This window comes from Ambystoma mexicanum, chromosome 3p (genome assembly GCF_040938575.1).
Source record: "Ambystoma mexicanum isolate Mex_15411 chromosome 3p, UKY_AmexF1_1, whole genome shotgun sequence".
Classification (NCBI taxonomy): domain Eukaryota; kingdom Metazoa; phylum Chordata; class Amphibia; order Caudata; family Ambystomatidae; genus Ambystoma; species Ambystoma mexicanum.
In genome coordinates, this window is record NC_090925.1 from 801,351,752 (window position 1) to 801,371,313 (window position 19,562).

At 45.2% G+C, this 19,562-nt stretch overlaps 1 protein-coding gene across 1 annotated transcript; it reads left to right on the forward strand.

The window, feature by feature from the left end:
• The first annotated feature begins 572 nt into the window (after positions 1 to 572).
• LOC138579979 (serine/threonine-protein kinase SBK1-like) lies at positions 573 to 4,253 on the forward strand. The gene is made up of 3 exons (XM_069650206.1): positions 573 to 735; positions 985 to 1,187; positions 3,372 to 4,253. The coding sequence occupies exons 1-3, from the start codon at positions 573 to 575 to the stop codon at positions 4,251 to 4,253; spliced, it is 1,248 nt and encodes a 415-aa protein (XP_069506307.1).
• The last annotated feature ends 15,309 nt before the right edge of the window (positions 4,254 to 19,562 follow it).

Genomic DNA, 19,562 nt, shown 5'->3' on the forward strand with positions numbered 1-19,562 from the left:
TCCTGAGCCCTGCAGAATTTTGTCCTAGCAAAGGGACATCTCCCCCATTGGGCACCCTCCTTGACAATGAAGATGCGGAACGGGAGAGGTATCCCGCTACCAAATGTCCGGGTCTGGCTTTTGAAGGAGCCAATGGAGGGGCAAGCTGCTCCCCCGCTGGATGTAACACTGCCTGTTAATTTTACACTCGAATCAGGCTACTTAAATTCTACATATACACATACCCCCATCCAAAGAATAATAAGATTTAGAAATTCATTTACCTTTTAGCAGCTTGTGGGCACCCAGGCGTATGTGTACATAAAGCGAATGTGCATTAACGGGGTAGAGAAATCGTGTAATACCAAATGAGGGTCTGCATTTATTGGCTCATTGCGATCATGGCATGTCCACTGGAGTGATGCAATTGATCAGTGGGTCTCTGGATTTACAAAATATCCATTGGGGTTCTCATGGGTTTGGAAAGGTTATATCTATGGAGTATTTGAATGTTTGTTGCCTAAGTGACTGCATGTTTGCTAACCAATAGCTTCTTTTTCCACAGGATTTTCGTGTGATTGGGGAAAAACATCATGGATTCTCAAATAACAGAGACAGAAATTATCCTGCATAATCAGGTGTTCCAAATGTCAAAGGACCTGGTGGAGGTGGTCCTGGAAGTGTACTATGAAGTTCTGCAGGAGCTTGGCGCTGGGGCCTATAGCTCTGTGCTGAGGGCACACAACAGGGCAACTGGTAAGGACTAACCAAGGCATCGAAGTCCAAATGCATGCAGTGAGGGATACATATATCATTCACCCTTCACAAACCTTTGTGTGTACCAGTGCAATGGGATTTAAAAAAAACATTGAATGAGTACACACTCTTTTAACCCTGCTGTATGAGTTAATTCTTACGTGCTTTACACTGGTTGTGATTAGTTGTTGTGTATAATGTAGAGTTGTCTCAGTACACCATTAACTCATGCATGCTCTTTCTTTGCAGACCAGACCATGGCCCTGAAGCTCCTTAAGAAAAGCCGTACATCGTTGAGTGGCTTTTTGGTGGAGTACTGCACAGCCTTTCTCCTCTCCACGCACCTTTCTATCATCGGCTGCTATGGAATTGCTTTTCAGACACCAGAGCACTATGTTTTCGCCCAAGAGCTGTCACCTGTTGGTGATCTCTTCTCCCTGATTGTGGATCAGGTAGGCACATTCTACAACCACCCCATAACCACAGTGCCTTTCCTACTGAAAATCTTGGATAAAGTAGCATACCTACAAATCCAGCAGCACCTGTAACAAAACCACCTCCTAGGAGTGCGTCAGTCTGGCTTCAGACCTCAGCATGGCACTGAGACCGCACTCATAGACCTCAAGGCACAAATAAACACACTGAGAGACAAAGGTAAAACGGCACTCTTGCTACTCCTTGACCTCTCAGCCGCGTTTGATTTGGTAGACCACTCCATACTCTGCAACCACCTGGTCTCCGCGGCCCGCTTCTCTCAGGAGGCAGTCGCCTGGATCCAGTCCTTCCTTGATAATAGGACAATGTGAGTCTTCTCTCCTCTAGCAGCTGCGGACCCCGCTCCCATATCATGCGGTGTACCCCAAGGCTCTCGCGTATCTCCTACCTTGTACAACATCTTCACAAAGCCCCTTTTCGATGATCTAGATGGTCTAGGTATCACCTACATGAATTATGCCGATGATACACAGATCCTCATCCCGTTGACGGGAGATTATGACAAGGATTTGGCCTTTGTGAACAGAGTATACCTCATCATCCAGGCATGGATGGCCTCTCACGGTCTATGCCTGAATGATGACAAAACAGAACTCCTCATTCTAGGTACCCCATCCAACATCAAAAACTAGGCCCCAACTATGCATCCCTCATAATTAACAACAATAACATTACTGTGGCTAAGGTAGTTAAAACTCTTGGCTTCTACATAGACTCCACGCTTACCTTTGGTAAACAAGTAAACGCTATGGCCTCAGCTACCTCCTACACCTGCAAGCTGATCAGAGCAGCTAAGCCGTTCCTCTCACCTCACAACTGCATTACTCTAGCGAGAGCCCTAATCTTATCCAAATTGGATTATTGTAACACCCTATATATAGGCAGCACCAAAATACATAACGTCCAAAATTCAGACTCTCCAAAATAATGCCCTGAGAGCTGCCCTAAGCCTCCCCAAAAACATCCATATTTCTGACCTCAGGAGATCCGCTAATTGGCTCTCTACGAAAGATAAAATCCTCCTTTAAAACTGCATCTTTGACACACAAATGTCTCAACCAAGCAGCCCCACAATACCCCACAGCCAGATTTACTAGACAAACAGCCTCTCGTCCCCTAAGAAAAACGAACTCGAATCTACTAGTAGTACCCAGATTTAAGCTTACTAAATCCGGAGGGAGTAGCTTCCCAGTCATAGCAGCACAGTATTGGAATTCCCTCCCCCCTGCCTTAAGGGAAGATCTACCTTACTCACAATTCAGATGCAGTCTTATCACTGGCTAAAGGAACATGACGTCTGACCTTACCTCACCTGCAATCCTCCCAGTACTTATTGTATATATGTGACTTCACTGTTTTTTGCTATTTGTATGCGCCTCATACTTATTCTTGGCTCTTACTGTATATACATATTATTTTTTCCCTGACTGTTGTTCATGCATAAAGCATTGTAACCCTAGCTGTACTCATTCCTGTGCTCCATGTAACTTAAGCTTAACAACCCTCTTTTTGCCTTCGTGCCCGAATACCTCTGTGTCAGGTGCGCATTATAAATAATAAAAACAAACAAACCCAATAGGCATCAAATGGATCCTTTCCTAGTAATGTGCCACCATCTCTCTTTGTAACTAATGGAGATCATGATTTTGTTAGTGCTCTGCTCAAGGTGTCAGTAGGCTATTTCTGGGGTTCTGACCATAAGTAGTAACCAGATAGACGTTATGCTTTGTTTCATATACGGAAAAATTGCAATCCATTTTTTCTGGATCATGTATTTAAGTGTTTTCAAATCATTCATTCTTTTAATACTGTGTGCATCTCAATTTATTTTCCTATCCTGAAAATTGGCTGCATTCTAATGGTTGCATGGTTAAGAAATCGAGAAAATTTAGCTTTTCTTTTAAAAGGGTTATATTATGGAGAGTGTATTGGATACTTCAATTAAGGCAACAATCTCTAAAGATTTTGTGAGTGGATTTTCCGAAAAATCCAGACCATATTTCTAGTAAGCTTCTGGGAATTTTCCTTCGCATTAGCTTATTATTGAGCAGTGCAGATAGAGCACTGTGCGCCTTAATTAAGCTGGAGATCATTGCTAAATGCTATGGGAATCCTAAGACGTTCTGTTTTCTGCTCTTCAGGTTGGAATTCCAGAAGAGAAAGTGAAGCGCTGTGCTTTGCAGATATCCAGTGCCTTGGATTTCATGCACAAGAAAGGATTTGTGCACCGTGACTTTAAACCAGAGAATGTGCTCCTGATGGATAGGGAATGTCACTGCATCAAAGTGACTGACTTTGGGTTCACTCGCCTGAAGGGGACTGCCATCTCTGCAAGGTCTCGAACCATTTCGTACATGTCTCCTGAGCTTTACCAGCCAGGTATAGACTTTCTGGAAGCAGAACCTAGTCTGGATGTTTGGGCTTTTGGTGTGCTTCTGTTCTGTGTGTTGACTGGCAACTTGCCTTGGGAGACGGCGGCTCGTACATACATCAACTATAGTGCTTTTGTTGACTGGGTGAGCACAGGCGTTGGCAAGGTTCCTTTCTGCTGGAAGCGGTTCACTACAGAGGCCCTCAAAATGTTTAGCAAGCTCTTGGCTTACAATCCCACGCAGAGGAGCCGTGCTGCCGAAGTCATGCATTTCATAGATCTTCCTTTGACAGTGGATCTGTCGGCCGATTGTATTGAGGAGATCAACAGCACAGAGGAAGAATACAGCACTGAGCCATCCGCTAGTGACTCCATGTCATCTTGCAGTGATGGGAGCCAGACTGAGAGCTCCAGCCCCAGCAGCAAATCTCCCACAAACTGCTCTCACTCTGAAAGCATAAGCAGCAAGAGCATCAGCTTGAGCTTCCTGATGGCGTCATTGAGTGGCGGGTCTTATTCTTCCTCAGAAGAAGCATCTGTGGATGGTTTTGAGATGATGACACCAGTCCTATGGGATGTGAACGCCACTGGCCAGAAATTCATTACAGATGGGTCATCTCTGTACATTGGAGCAGAAGCAGAGGTCTCCTGACGTGAAGTTCAACTACATCCTGAATAAGACCAAAAAGAGGGTGCATCTAATGAGCAAAGGTAGCTGGAGTGGCTCCTTGACCCGTCCAGCATTATCTGTGTGCAGAGAATAGGTGAAGCGGACGGGACACTGAACTAAGGTAATGTACTCTCCTCGTTGGTGATGCAGCATGTTACTTTGTTCACCTAAGCAACCAAATCTCACACGTTATAGCTACACACCTCACTTTTGATCACAGTCATTCTTGTCTGAATACCACACTTGTTTACCATTTGGACATTTTTCCAGGCCTGACACATCCCTACATCCTTCATCCTATTTCTAGAATATCAGTACCGCACCTTTGACAGGAAAGGTACTGATCCTCACCAGAACGGTGCATATCTCTCAATGTGGCATCATTAAGCCAACACACTTCTGCAATTCTAACAGTGCTTTGAAGAGACGACAGGGTGACATGTTTGGTGCTTTACTAAACACCTGAAATAAATGTATCACAAACATTCAGCACTTCACTATGCATACTTTCAACCTAAGCAAAGAGCCCAGGTTGTAACTAGAAGAAAAAGTTATGTAAAAAGGCAGTTGTGAAGTCCTCCAATTTCATGGGATTTGGCCTTTCTCCATGTCCCTACCTCCCAACCTACAGTGCCTTTCCGCAAGAAAACCATCCACATTAAATCCTGTGAATGGTCTCCTATCAGCATATAGTAGCATCACTTAATGCAAGTGAGGTCACCATCGTTTAATGTGTTTTTGGTGTCCTTTTATGCATTACCTTGTATTACAGAGAATAGGTTCTGGATGCACCGGCACAGATTTCAATTTGATATTTAAGGAAGTGTGTATAATGTATTAGAGTAATCTATTTCATGCAACGCTTCAAATTAAAAAAAATATTGGATTCTAATAATTCTGACTTTTTCCATTAAAGTTGCTTGGAAATTGTGATGCGTTCTTGAACCCCCTAACCCCTCCGTGTTGGCTGGAATCCAGGAGCGGCAATGACCCAGAAGGAACTAAACGCCATAAGCAAGTGCAGGAGAAGAAAGTCAGTTTATACACCTCTGACAGCTGATTGCTGGATCCCGGGTGACGTGAAAGGAAATAGAGGAAATAAAGGGACACTGTTATGGCAACAAACCTCAACATGGATTGGACCAGAGAAAGCAGCCTCATGAATGGCCAGCCAGAGTCATATGCAAAAATCATGACAGTATTGCAGGGATAGTGGGGTTGTGAAAATACACCATGGACATAAAAGAGTCTAACTAAACATTGCTTATTGAGTAGTTGAACTCAAGCATGCCGCTCCTTTTGAAAAGACGTTAATGTCAAGGAGTTCCCCCCTTCTCACCCGAGTTCGATCTTTGCTGGATTTCTCAGTCGATGCCTTCTTGCGAACTGATCGAGTCTTGAATAAAGCTGCACGAGTCTCTTCCGACTCTAGCGTGCGTTCAAGGTTCCAGGATGCAGGGATCCAGGAGTCTGGGAAAGTAACAGGGTGTGCAACAAGCACACGAGTCCAGGAACCAAGAAAAGAAGGAAAGGGACTAGGATGGGGTAAGCTGGAAGAAGCAAGGGAAACATTACTGCAAGCTACGGAGCACACGTCTGGTCGCTACTTTGCAATAGCATTGAGACGCGCGGGGCCGCGGGGGCGTGGCACATTTATGGAACGTACAACGTCCGCCGTGAAGGCTGGTGTGAGGTGTGTTATGTGATACGGCCATGTTGGAAGAAACAATGAATACAAGCCCCGTCGCGATAAGGACCAGGAAGTCCAGAAGGGGTGCGTTCTGTGGGTCATGACAGCATGCCTCCTCCGAAAACCTGTTCCACCAGGTTTGCCCGGGTGTATAAGGTGAAATCTTCTGAGTAGTCGAGGGGCCTTGAGATTAGAAAGTGGTTCCCAGGTTCTTTCACTAGGAGGATATCCTTTCCATTCAACCAGGTATTGAAGCTGACCCCGTTTATACCTGGAATCACATATTCGGGATACTTCATACTCCAATTGGTTGTTGACCAGTAGAGGAGGAGGTCAGCAGGATTTCCGGGATGATTGGTTGCAGGGTTTTAATAAGGATGTGTGGAATACTGGGTGAATTCTCTTCCAAGAGTCTGGTAGTCTAATCCGGTATGAAACTGGATTGATCATTTCCTTGATGGGAAATGGACCATAGTACCGAGGGGCCAACTTGTTTGGCCGTAGATGCCGGGGTAGTAGTTTCGAAGACAACCAGACTTGATCACTGATAGCATAAGAAGGACCTTTTTAAATCCGCATACCTCTTAGTCTGTGTTCTGGCCCTCTCTAAGTTTTCTTTGGCCTCCTGGTGAATGTTGATGGGGGTTTCTATCCAGGAGTCGACAGTAGGTACTGGTGTAGGATGAGGGAGAACAGAGGGTAGAGCCGATGGATGGAAACCTTGGCTACAAAAAAAAGGACTGGTCTTAAGTGCTGAATGGTCAGAATTGTTGTAGGCAAATTCAGCCACGGGTATCAGGAGCGACCAGTCATCCTGAACCTTGGTGGCGAAACATCGAAGATACTGTTCCAGGGTCTGATTAGCACGTTCTGTGGCCCCATTGGTTTGGGGATGATAACCAGACGAAAGGGGGCGTTGGATTCCCAAAATGCGACAGAGATGTTTCCAGAATTGAGAGACGTATTGAGGTTCTCGATCAGATATGATCTTGGAAGGAATTCCGTGTAAACGAAATATGTGTTCCAGGAAGATTGCAACAAGCTCGGACGAGGATGGCAGCTTACACAGGGGTGTAAAATGAGCCATATGAGTGAACAAGGCTATGGTAACCATGATGGTCGTGTATCCTCGGGAAGGTGGTAATTCCACAATGAAGTCTGTAGCAATGAATTCCCATGGTCTTGTTGACAGCGATGGTTGATGTAGAAGACCCGCCGGTCTCTTGTTATCATGTTTGTTTTGACTGCAGACAGCACAAGCTTTGATGTACTGTTGTATGTCGGTCTTCATTCCAGGCCACCAAAACTGTCTTTGTATAAGACGGAGGGTGTTGGTTATGCCACGATGTCCGGAGTGAAGGGTATCATGACAGAGGTTTATCATTCTTTGTTGTAATTTCTGTGTAGGAATGACCAGTGCATTCTCCTTGAATAAATATCCTTCCTTAACTCTTAGGTTCCATGGATTCTTCCTTGAAATATCCTTCCAGAGGTCAGAGGATTCGGTTTGCACTCAGATTTCTTCTAGGAGGTTGACTGCTTGGGCTACAAAGAGCGTGTGGGGAACATCTTAGGATAGGCCTTGTCTTCAGTAGTTACATAGTCAGGACATCGAGATAAGGCATCAGCAATCATGTTTTGTGATCCGGGAACATGAGTGATTTGGAATTGGTACTGGGCAAAGAAGTAGGCCCAACGCGCCTGACGACTGTTCCTGCACTCCAAGATTCTGATGGTCCGTGCGGACCTGAACTGGATATCTAGCACCCAGAAGAAGATGTCGCCATTCAGTGAAGGCTTGGCGGATGGCTAACAGTTCCTTTTCCAGGACGGAATAGTGTGTCTCACTGGGAGTCAGGGTTCGTGAGAGGTAAGCAATGGGGTGTTCCAGTTTATCCTCAAGTACCTGTTTCAAGACCGCTCCTATGGAGTAGTTAGAGGCATCCGTTTCCACTAGGAATGGGCGATTTATGTCGGGTTGGGCCAGGATGGGGGCTTGCGTGAACTCTGTCTTCAATCGTTGGAATGCTTTATCTTGCGGTGTAGACCAGATAAAGGGGGGTGTCTTTCTTCAAGAGAGCAACGATCGGCTGAACGATCTCGGAAAAGGTAGAAATTAACTTCCGGTAGAAGTTGGCAAGCCCCAGGAAGGATTGAATTTGTTTCACAGATGTGGGAGCGGGCCAACCCAGTATGGCTTTTACCTTTGAAGGGTCCATACCAATTCCTTCTGGGCTAAGGATGAATCCTAGGTAGTGAACAGAAGTAACGTGAAACAAGCATTTTTCGGGTTTGGCTAAAAGTTTGTGTTCACAGAGTCGTTGTAATACTGCCTTTACATGTTCTTCATGCTTTAGAGGATCCTTGGAAAAGATCAATATGTCATCCAGATAGACAATGACGAAGAGGAATAACATGTCAGAAAAAACCCTATCCATAAAACGTTGAAAAACTGCGGGGACATTAGCTAGTCCAAAGGGCATGGTTAGATATTCATAGTGACCAAAGGGTGTTCTAAACGCTGTTTTCCATTCGTCTCCTTCCCGGACATGGATTAAATGGTAGGAACCCCGAAGATCCAACCTCATGAATATTACGGCGCCTCTCACAGCTTCCAGGATATCCGAGATCAGGGGTAGTGGGTACCGATCTTTGAGGGTGCATTGATTTAAGCCACGATAGTCGAGGCAAGGTCCGAGTTCCTTGGTGTCCTTCTTGGGAACGAAGAACAACGAACAACCGCTGGAGATTTTGAGGGTTTTATGGTCCCGTTTTCAAGATTGGTGTCCAGGTATTCTCGGAGGGCCTTTTTCTCAGGTTCGGAAAGAATGAACATTCTGCCGAAGGGAATCACTGCTGAGGGATCTGTATCTATGGCACAGTCTTCAGGTCTGTGAGGGGGTAAGGCCTGGACTATAGCAGTTGAGAATACATCAGCATATCCCCGATAGGCCTCTGGGACTTGTATGATATTGGAAACCATGAGTGGTGTTTTCTGGTCTCTTAGTGGTTCTTTAGGGGGTGTCGAGGAGGGATCCAGGGATAGACAGTGGGACATACAAAACTCTGAGCCTAGGAATAGTGATCCTGCTGTCCAATTGATATACGGATTGTGCTTTTGTAACCAGGGCATACCCAATACCATGGGGTAATGGGCTGACTTAATGATGTCGAATGTAATCCGCTCTTGGTGATGGTTTATGGAAAGTTGGATCTCTTTTGTCTGCAGGCTTATGGGTCCTGAAGAGAGGGGTCTTCCGTCGATTGCTTCCACCGGCTGCATGGTGCTTCGTGTCTCGTACGGAATATGATGACTAACAACCCAGTCTTGGTCAATGAAAATTCCCATAGCTCCGCAGTCCACCAAGGCCAGAATGGGATAGGTCTTATTCTTGGAGGGCGACAGGAAGGCCTGTAGTATCACCAAATTGTTTTGTCCAGGAGAGTTCAAGGATGGAATTGATGTGGAGCAAACATCTCTCTCCCGAAGCTCTGCTCCATCTAGGATCGGGAGCTGGCGTTTCCCGAACGCCGAGGAGGGGCTAGAGGACACTCCCTAAACAAGTGTTTGTCTGAGGCACAATACATGCACAATCCTGTATGAATCCTTCTCATTCTTTCTTGCGGGGATATAGGTCCACGGAAGGCTCCTATCTGCATGGGTTCAGGTTCAGAGACTGAGCCTGGGTTTGTGTCCGTCTTGGTGGTATTCTCAAAAGACAGCCTCAGAGGATTAGCTCTGGATTTCTTCTTCTCTGCCTTCCTTTCCTGGATACGGAAATCTATTTGCATGGCAAGGTCCATTAATGCCTGGAATGAGTTTGGGCAAGCCACTCTGGCCAACTCATCCTTAATCTCCTCATTCAGTCCTCTCCTGAAAAGGGTAAAACTCGCCTCTGGGGACCAATCAGCTTCCTTGACTAATTGCTTGAATTGGGTAACATAGGTGAGCATATCCTGGGATCCTTGCTGGAAGTCTAACAGGCGTTCCTGGGCACTAAAGACCTGCTCTGGGCGGTCAAGCATGGTCTTAAGGGCTTGTATGAAGCCATCATAGTCATCCAGAAGAGTATCGCTGGAATTAACGAGGGGCGTAGCCCAGGTCAAGGCGTTTCCTGAAAGGTGGGAAATTATGAACCCCACCTTAGCCCTGGGAGTTGAAAAGTAATAGGGCTTAAAAGTAAAGTGGACCAAATATGAATCCAGGAATCCACGAAGGGTTTTTGCTGAACCATCGTATTTGTCCACTATGCCGCCCAGCAATACACTTTCTTTTGTGGCAGAATCACAGGATAGAACTAATTGTTTGAGAGCGGCGTTTTCCGCCTTTAGATTCTGCACCTCGGTTGATAGCTCTTGCATGCCACGCATCAAATCCTGGACAGCCGCTTCCATGTCCATATCGAGTTTGGTCGGGTGGCGTTTGAAACTGCCAAGGAGTTCCCCCCTTCTCACCTGAGTTCGATCTTTGCTGGATTTCTCAGTCGATGCCTTCTTGCGAACTCATCGAGTCTTGAATAAAGCTGCACGAGTCTCTTCCAACTCCAGCGTGCGTTCAAGGTTCCAGGATGCAGGGATCCAGGAGTCCGGGAAAGTAACAGGGTGCGCAACAAGCACACGAGTCCAGGAACCAAGAAAGGAAGGAAAGGGACTAGGATGGGGTAAGCTGGAAGACGCAAGGGAAACAATACCGCGAGCTACGGAGCACACGTCTGGTCGCTACTTCGCAATAGCATTGAGGCGCGCTGGGCCGCGGCACATTTATGGGATGTACAACGTCTGCTGTGAAGGCTGGTGCGAGGTGTGTCATGTGATATGGCCATGTTGGAAGAAACAATGAATACAAGCCCCGTCACGATAAGGACCAGGAAGTCCAGAAGGGGCGCGTTCTGTGGGTCATGACAGTTAAATCATCTTGTGAAAATAGACACTACTCGGCTGAAGAGCTACGAGTGCCTCCTTCAGGAGTCTGCCTGAGGTACAATACCCAGACACCTTTGAAGTATTGCTTTGAGAGGATGAGGTTGTGACAGCTTGTCTCAATTATAGTATCCTGAAATATAGAGGAACCCCAAGTATTCTGATGTGTACTTGGGGGTGTTAATTTTGGAAACCTCATATTGCGCCAGAGAAGCCTGTACATGACCAGGAGGTATCTCGGGTCTTCAGTTGTGAAATTTAAGGGGGTCCAGGAATCGCCAGGTTTTGCACCCAGCAACTGAGAGGGGAAAGCCAGGGGGCATGAGGTAGCATGAACATATGGGTGGCTTTGTAAAAATGATGACACAGAGTGGTGGCACCTTTGGGACCTTCATGGTTGTTGGCATGGCAACCAAATATTTAATTCAGCGTTTGTTATATGAGAATGCGATGGAACTTACTAAATCCTTCCTGGAGTGCAGTATTATTAAAATACTGATCAAGGAATTAAAAAAGTAAACCAGGGATGACACCCATAGACAGGCTAGTCCTCTGGATTAAAGGAGGTCCAAGCTGTATGCGACAGAAGAGAACTAGTATACCAGAGGAATCCGAAATACTTGAAAAAGATTACAAGTCGAGGCAGTGGGCCAGGCGCTTGGGATATATCTGATCCAGGAGAGGCATAGCCCACTCCCATCGCCCTTCACTGCCTAGAGCACTTTGTTTACTGGAAGTCAGAAGACCAAGAGAAAAAAGTAATGCCATGGTTATTTCCTAAGTACCTCAACCCCTGGATATGAAACTCAAGATCACCAATCACCTTTATAGATTTTACTTTCAATAAATATGAGTTTGAATCCACCGAAATTCAGTCCTTTTTTTCTGCACTTTGCTGCCCCAATGTTTATTTTTCCAAACACATTTTGTTATATAAACATGCAAAATTTGTATTAAAGCCCTCTGCTGCTTAATATCTTTTTAAAATTCAAACAACAGCACAGCTTTCACATTACCAGTACATCAAAATAAAACCTACAAGTCAAATGTATCACAGAAGGCACTGGAGAGAGGACCAATAGAGTGGAAACCGTGGAACCGCCCAGGAAGAGGCAGAGATCAGCAAGCTGATGCTCCTGCCAAATGGGGCCATTTTCTTTATTGGTCGCTGGCAAACAACCAAATAATCGACGCATTTTAATCCATGGATGTTCTCTAAGAACAAGTTCTAGAAACTTCAACAAGTATCCCATTAAAATTCACCAAATCAATGACAGGAGGTACCATGAGGTGTGTGAGAAGCAGCCACATGAAGAAAGGAACCAGAGGGATAATACTTGCATTGTGATTTTACTACAACATATTTGTGAGGTAAATCACCATTCTATTACAGACCAGCAAGTTTGTATTATCAATGTTTTAAAGCCTATTACCACTGGTTGACCAAGTTAAGCGATCGGCTTTAAATAGAAGATGTTGAAATGTGAATCACTGGACCAGTTGAGGGTACTATGGATTTCTTCCAAGTGAATGGCAATCAGAAAAGTCCTACAGGTCATGACCACCAGATGACTGCACAGCCAGAAGTGTCAATGGGCCTTAGTACGAGGTTGGCGGTAACCTGCTGGTGCTCCCGGCATGTTGCTCCCAACCTCATAACACTGATTCCGCCGCCTGATATGCCAATGCCACCGGGATATCACAAGTGGCAGTGGAACCAGTAAATCCCAATTCCCATGTAGGACTCCATGGGAATGGGGACAATGAAGCACAGGCACTGATGCTTACAGTGTGGGTGCTTCAGTGAGAGACCTGCCGGTAGGGGCGTGATTTCCCAGCAGGTCAACCCTGTCGGGAATCTGTGCCCCTACCAGCATTCAAGACAAAATAATTTCATGTCCAGTAAGCGAAAAAGAGAGAACACCATATAACGTTCATTTAAAGAGGTTCTTGAATGTATATCAATTTTCAACAGGAGCAAGCTTCATAGTTGACCAACTTTCCGGGATCAACCGAAACCACACCTGCCTCTCAAGTATTCTTATTTTAATTCTTAATTTGTCTACATGTATACTGTAAATGTATACCGTCACATGCTACATTTCAACCAATTACTTTGATTAGTCATTTTGTTTTCATTTTCACTTATCTTGCCATCTATAGTTATATTCCGATCTTTCTTTTTATACATCATTATTACAAATAACTATATTTAAAATACAGGAGGATGCTGGGACATCAGCAAAATACTTTTCTTCATTTGGAAGTGGCCAGGCGGAGGTATGACATTGTACTATTGGACATTTTTTAATGTATGTGTGTCAAATGAACTTTTTTTAAAGATATACATTTGAAACTTTTATTGTTTTTTTTATTTGATTAATTGTGCAATATTTTATTTCTAAAATGTACTATTCGGAAAATATGTAATCTTCGGTGATGTATCATGCACCATCTGTGTACCATCACAGTGATTCTTAAATCAAAATGTGAGTTTTAGTCAATTTCATATGTTTGTTTGTTTATTGTTTTGATATGGCGCACCAAACCCGAAGGTAACTGGGCGCAAGCAGTACAAGGAGACTTTAGGCTTGATGATACATAGAATTACAGTCATAGAATTACCGGTCACAGGTTGCCGGTGAGCAGTTAAAGATATATACAGTTCATTACAAAATATACAGTTACATTACAGAGAACAGTATAAGGTGAAGTTTCAGTTGCCAATTTATGTGGTGGCAGATATTAGCTTAGTCACTTGTTTGACACTAAGTTGTTGGGTGAGCGTCATTGGTTCTAATCTATTTCTGTATGTTTAGTCTGAAACTGGGGTAGGTTTAATCAGCCCAGAGTGAGTAGGCGAGTGAGTTCCATGTTTGGGCTGCCATAACTGGGAAGTTTCTGCCGCCAGATTTGACTAGGTTGACGCGCGGTATGCTAAGGTAGCAAGAGTTGGAGGACCTAGCCAGGCGATTAGTAGTTTTCTTGGCTATCCGGTCGGAGAGGTACTGTGGTGCGGCATTGTTGAGGCATTTGTGGGTCAGGGAAGCCGTTTTTAGCTTAATTCTGTCTTTAATTGACGGCCAATGGTTTTGTCTTGTGTTCACAGATATGTGATCTCTGTTTGGGATATTTAGTGCCGTTCTTAGGGTGTTATTTTGTAGCGTTTGGATTTTGTTTAAGATGTACTTGTTAGTCCCCATGTAGAGAGCATTACAATAGTCCAATCTTGAGAGTATAAGGGAATTTGCGAGGGTAGTGCATCTAGTTGGGGATAGGTAAGGTCTTCAGGCCCTGATTAGTTTGCATGTCTATGCTGATGTGGACGCTAAGTAGTTGACTTGTTTGCTCATGGTTAGGGTGGAGTCAAGGTAGAATCCAAGTGTTTTACTTCCTTTACAACCTTGATGGAGTTGCCATCAATGTTGAAGGAGGAATATTCGTTATTGAGTTTTTTAAGGTTGGCCGGGGTACCTAGTATTAGAAGTTCGGTCTTGTCGTCATTCAGGCAGAGGCCGTGAGTGGCCATCCATGCCTGAATGAGGAGGTAGATTATGTTCACAAGAGCCGTGTCAGTGATGTAATTGCCCGAAAGGGGTATGAGGATCTGGGTGTCATCTGTATAGTTAGTGTAATTTGTCAAACAGTGGCCTTGTGAAGATATTGTACATGGTGGGTGAGACGCATGAACCTTGTGGAACACCACAAGTTATTGAGATAAGATCTGCTGATTCTAAGGGGGAGAATACTTGCATAGTTCTATTGTTGAGGAATGATTGAACCCATGCTACTGCATCCTTAGAAAAGTGAGCCGCTGAGGCAAGGTGTTTGCAGAGGACTTCGTGGTCCACCAAGTCAAAAGCAGCTGACAAGTCAAGGAGGAGCAGCATTGCAGTTTTCCCTTTGTCTGTGAGTGCCTCAATTTGTGTTTTTAAGTCAATCAATGCAGTTTCAGTGCCATGTTGCGGCCTGAAACCTGATTGGTGGGTCCTGAGGAGGTGATTAGTTTCCAGGTATTGTTGTATCTGAATGTACGCTACTCTTAGCTTTATCAACAGTATATCAAAGGTACTCACGGAACTGAGAGTCTTTCTCCACTGGATCCTCTGTTCTTCCTCCTGTTTTGAAGCTGTGGTGTGCCTCCCAGAAAGCGCTGAAGAGACCAGTGTCTGGGCTCCAAGCACCTCGTGGGCGACACCCTCGGGAAACCCTCTGGGGAATAAAACCCGATAAGTTGTTCAGGGATCCTCCAAGATAGATGTAGTGATTCTGGCAAAGGATTCTGAGTGGAAAGTTCTTTGCCCCTAAGATTACTAATAGGTGCTGTAAACAGAAGCGTCCAGCAGCGACAGGTGTAGAACTGCAAAGAGAGCCGTGTCGCTGTGAACAAGGGCTCAGAAGAGAAGCCGCTGCACGGCATTGGAGAAGCTGCTGCACAGACTGGAAATGGGCGTAAAAGGAGGATCCGTTGAGGAAATGCTGGTCGGCAATGGAAGCCGGGAAGCCATACTCAGGAACACAGCAAGGAAGCAGGAAGCGCTCAAGCAGGACGCTCAACAGGGTAGGAGCGGAACCCGGAGAGGAGCGCCGAGCGGAAAGGAAGGAAGCGGCGAAGGGAGGCAGCAGCCGCGGGGAAGACGGTAGAAAAGGAAAGGAAAGGCGGATATAACGGAGGAAGATAAAAGATTAGACCGAAGTCTGGAAACTAGGAAAAAAGGTATAAAGGCTTTCAATAAGCAGGCAAGCGAATGCTAAAGAGCTGCACAAGGTGTGGAGCGAGTAGCGACGCACCTACCTGCTTCCTTACTGAAAAGATATGGTGTCTGGCGAGAGAAGGTCACCATCTTGAGGAAGACTAGACCTGCACTTGGAACTAGCAGAAATGGAACCAAATAGGAGCCATCTTGGTTTCTGCTTCATATAGTAAGGATGGTGCACTTTCCAAGTTCTCCAGTACGACCGTTGGGTTTTCCTAACAGTATGCCCTCCCCGCAGGGCTGTTGGTCCTGGTTTCCAGGGGTGTGTACGATGAAATCTGTGTACTAAGGCAGGTGCATGTACTGTAGAGGCGGGTTCCCAAGAGTGATCAGCAGGTCCATAGCCCTTCCAATCAATAAGGTACTGTAAGGTACCTCGACAATACCTGGAATCACAGATGGCTGCAACTTCATATTCTGGTCCTTCAGGAGTGAGTATTGGTGGGGGAAGGGCAGTTTGTTTTCTGTGGAACTTGTCAGGGATGTGTCTTTTCAGTTGAGAAACATGAAAAACGTTGCGTATCCTGTTCCAAGATTTGGGCAACTGAATACGATATGCCACCTTTCCTATAGCCGTGATAACTAAAAAAGGACCGAAATAGTGGGGAGAACGTTTTGAAGGTATCAGATGCTTGGGAAGATATTTTGATGCTAGCCATACCAGATCCCCTTTTTTATAAAGGGATTTCTGAGACAGTTTTTTATCGGCTTGTTGTTTGGCTTCAGCTCTGGCTTCAGAAAGAGCCGAAAGGGCTGTTGAGTGTGCTGTTTGTATTTTCTCAACCAGAGCATCCACTGAAGAGATCTTTGTAAGAGGAGGCGAGGTTGTTGGAAACACAGAAGGGTGGAATCCATAGGAGCAGTAGAAAGGAGACATTTGTATGGCAGAATGATGGGTGTTATTATATGCAAATTCAGCATAAGGTAGCAAAGAACTCCAGTTATCTTGTGAGGCCGATACAAAACACCATAGATATTGGTCTAATGACTGGTTAAGTCTTTCTGTCTGGCCGTTAGATTGAGGATGGTAACAGGAAATGAGACTGCGTTGTATCCCCAATGATTGGCACAAGTCCTTCCAGAAGGCAGAGATATATTGGGGTCCTTTGTCGGATAGAATACTTTTCGGAAGTCCGTGTATACGGAAAATGGTATCTAAGAAGCATTGAGCCATTTGAGCAGCAGATGGTATTTTAGCCATAGGTATGAAATGGGCTAATTTGGTCAGAGAATTCATGGTTACCATTATGGTGGTGTGATGTGATGATGGAGGGAGTTCAACTATAAAGTCAGTTGAAATCCTTTCCCAAGGTTGTGCAGGTAACATCGGTTGGACGAGTTTACCCATGGGTAGCCTTCTGGGAGTCTTAGATTGGAGACAGGTGGTACAAGAGGCAACATAGTCTTTTACGTCCTTCCGTAAACTGGGCCACCAAAAATATCGACCAATTAATTTTTGTGTGGTAGAAATGCCTCTATGTCCTGCCATTTTGTGATCATGACAAAGGTGTAGGACTTTCTTTCTAAGGTCACGATTAGGGACATACAAATGCTTGTTGTAGTAATATAACCCATCTTCTTGTGTCAGATCATATTGTTTCACGTCTTGTGGAGAGATGTCTTTACTTTGTTTTCGAACTTCATGTAGTAAAGAGGACACAAAATAAATGAAAGGTGTTTGGGGAAACATTTTTTCTGATTTAGCTGGAAGGTCCACTTCAGAGGAACTGCGTGAAAGGGCATCTGCTATTTGGTTGCTTGTTCCTGGAATGTATGTAAGAACCATGTCGTAAGAGGAAAAAAAATAAGCCCAACGGTCTTATCGACTGTTCTGACACTTGAAATTCTGCAAAGCTCTCAGATTCCGGTGGTCTGTCCGGATCAGAATAGGATGTTTTGCTCCTAGAAGAAGGTGTCTCCATTCTTGACAGGATCTCTTTACAACCAATAATTCTTTTTCCAACACTATGTAATTGCACTCAGAGGGTGTAAGCGTTTTGGACACGTAGGCAATAGGATGTTCAATGCCATTAGAAGATTTCTGTTTGAGTACCCCTCCAACGGCTGTAGAAGAGGCATCTGTTGCCAATATAAAAGGTTGTGACTGATCTGGAAGTCTTAGAATGGGAGCAGAGGAAAAGGCATTTTTTAGGAAGTCAAATGCTTGTTGAGCTTCTTTGCTCCAATGGAATCGTATTCCCTTTTTGAGAAGGGTGGTCAAAGGTTTGATAACCAGGGGAAATCTAGGGATAAACTTCCTATACAAATTGGAAAACCCTAGAAATCTTTGTATTTCCTTACTGTTCTGAGGTGTTTTCCAGTGAAGTATAGCCTTGACCTTTCTGGGGTCCATCGCTGCTCCGTCAGCAGAAAGGATATATCCTAGATAAGGTATGGTGGATTGGTGAAATGAGCATTTCTTTCGAGCTTTGCATACAAGTGGTTAGTTTGTAATCTCCCTAGGACTTCAGACACGTGTTGAACGTGTTCTGGCTGGGTTTTTGAAAATATAAGAATGTCTTCTAAGTAGACTATTAGGGAATGTAGAAGCAAATCAGAGAAGAGATGGTCTACAAATCTTTGGAAGACTGAAGGTGCATTAGCTAACCCGAAAGGCATCACCCGATACTCATAATGCCCAAAGGGCGTGCAAAATGCAGTCTTCCACTCATCCCCTTGTTTTATTCTGATGAGGTGATATGCTCCTCGTAAATCCAGTTTGGTGAATATGGATGCGCCTCTGACTGCTTCCAATATTTCTTGTATGAGTAGAGAGGGGTATTTACCCTTGCGGGTCACTTGGTTTAAACCCCTAGAATCAATACAAGGGGCCTCATTACACGTTGTGCGGTAAGGGATTAAAATTACCGGTAAGGAAATACCGGTATCGTTAAATCCCCATGCCAATTACGACCGGATTACCGCTATTAGCGGGACCGCTAAGTACGGTGCCACTAATAGCGGCTAGTTCACGGGCGCGCAACCCTTCATCCCATAAATAGCACCATGCCGCTAATAGCACACCATCACAAGCCATGCGGACATGCAAATAGTGGCATGGTAAAGCCCCAAAAACCCCTTACTGGCATGGCGCTAATACCGGCATCGCGAACCACCCGTTAATAGAACTGAGCAGTGTTCCCACCTGCAACAGGTGGACACAATCAGCACAGGCGGAGGCAATGGAGACTGTGGCAGCACAAAAGGAGCACACCACACCCCTTCACACACTGCTTCCCACAACAAGATGGTTCTAATACTAGCAGGATTACATGGGCTGGAGGACATGATTGCAGTGCAGCAGCAACAACAACGGCAGCACAGAGAAGACGCAGGAGGAGGAGGAGGAGGGCAAGACAGGCACAGCAAGAACCACCAGGGCACCTAGTCATACCACAGAGGCAGCCACCAATCCCCAGGATGAGAGCCAGTCCATTTAACCTAACCCCTGAGCAGATACACACCCTGTACCGTCTGGACCGGGATACCATCACCAGCATCGTGGACATGATCAATGACGACATTGTGAGCCTTATAGACATCAGAACTGCCATCCCCCTTTACTGAAGGTGGTGACCGTGCTCCACTTCCTGGCCACAGGTACCTACCAGCATACAGTGGGGCAGATGCATGGCATCTCACAACCAGTATTCTCACGCATGCTGAACCAGGTACTCAATGCCCTCCTGAAGCATGCACCTGAACACATATTCATGCCACGGACTGCCCAGGAGATCGCGAACACCAAAGTTGGCTTCTATTGACTGGCAGGCATCCCAAGTTGCATTGGGGCCATCGACTGTACCCATATGGAATTGGTGGTCCCACATCACAGTGAAGTAGTCTACCGAAACAGGAAGCAATTCCACTCCATCAATGTCCAAATGGTATGTGACGCTAACAAGATAATCACACATTGTTGTG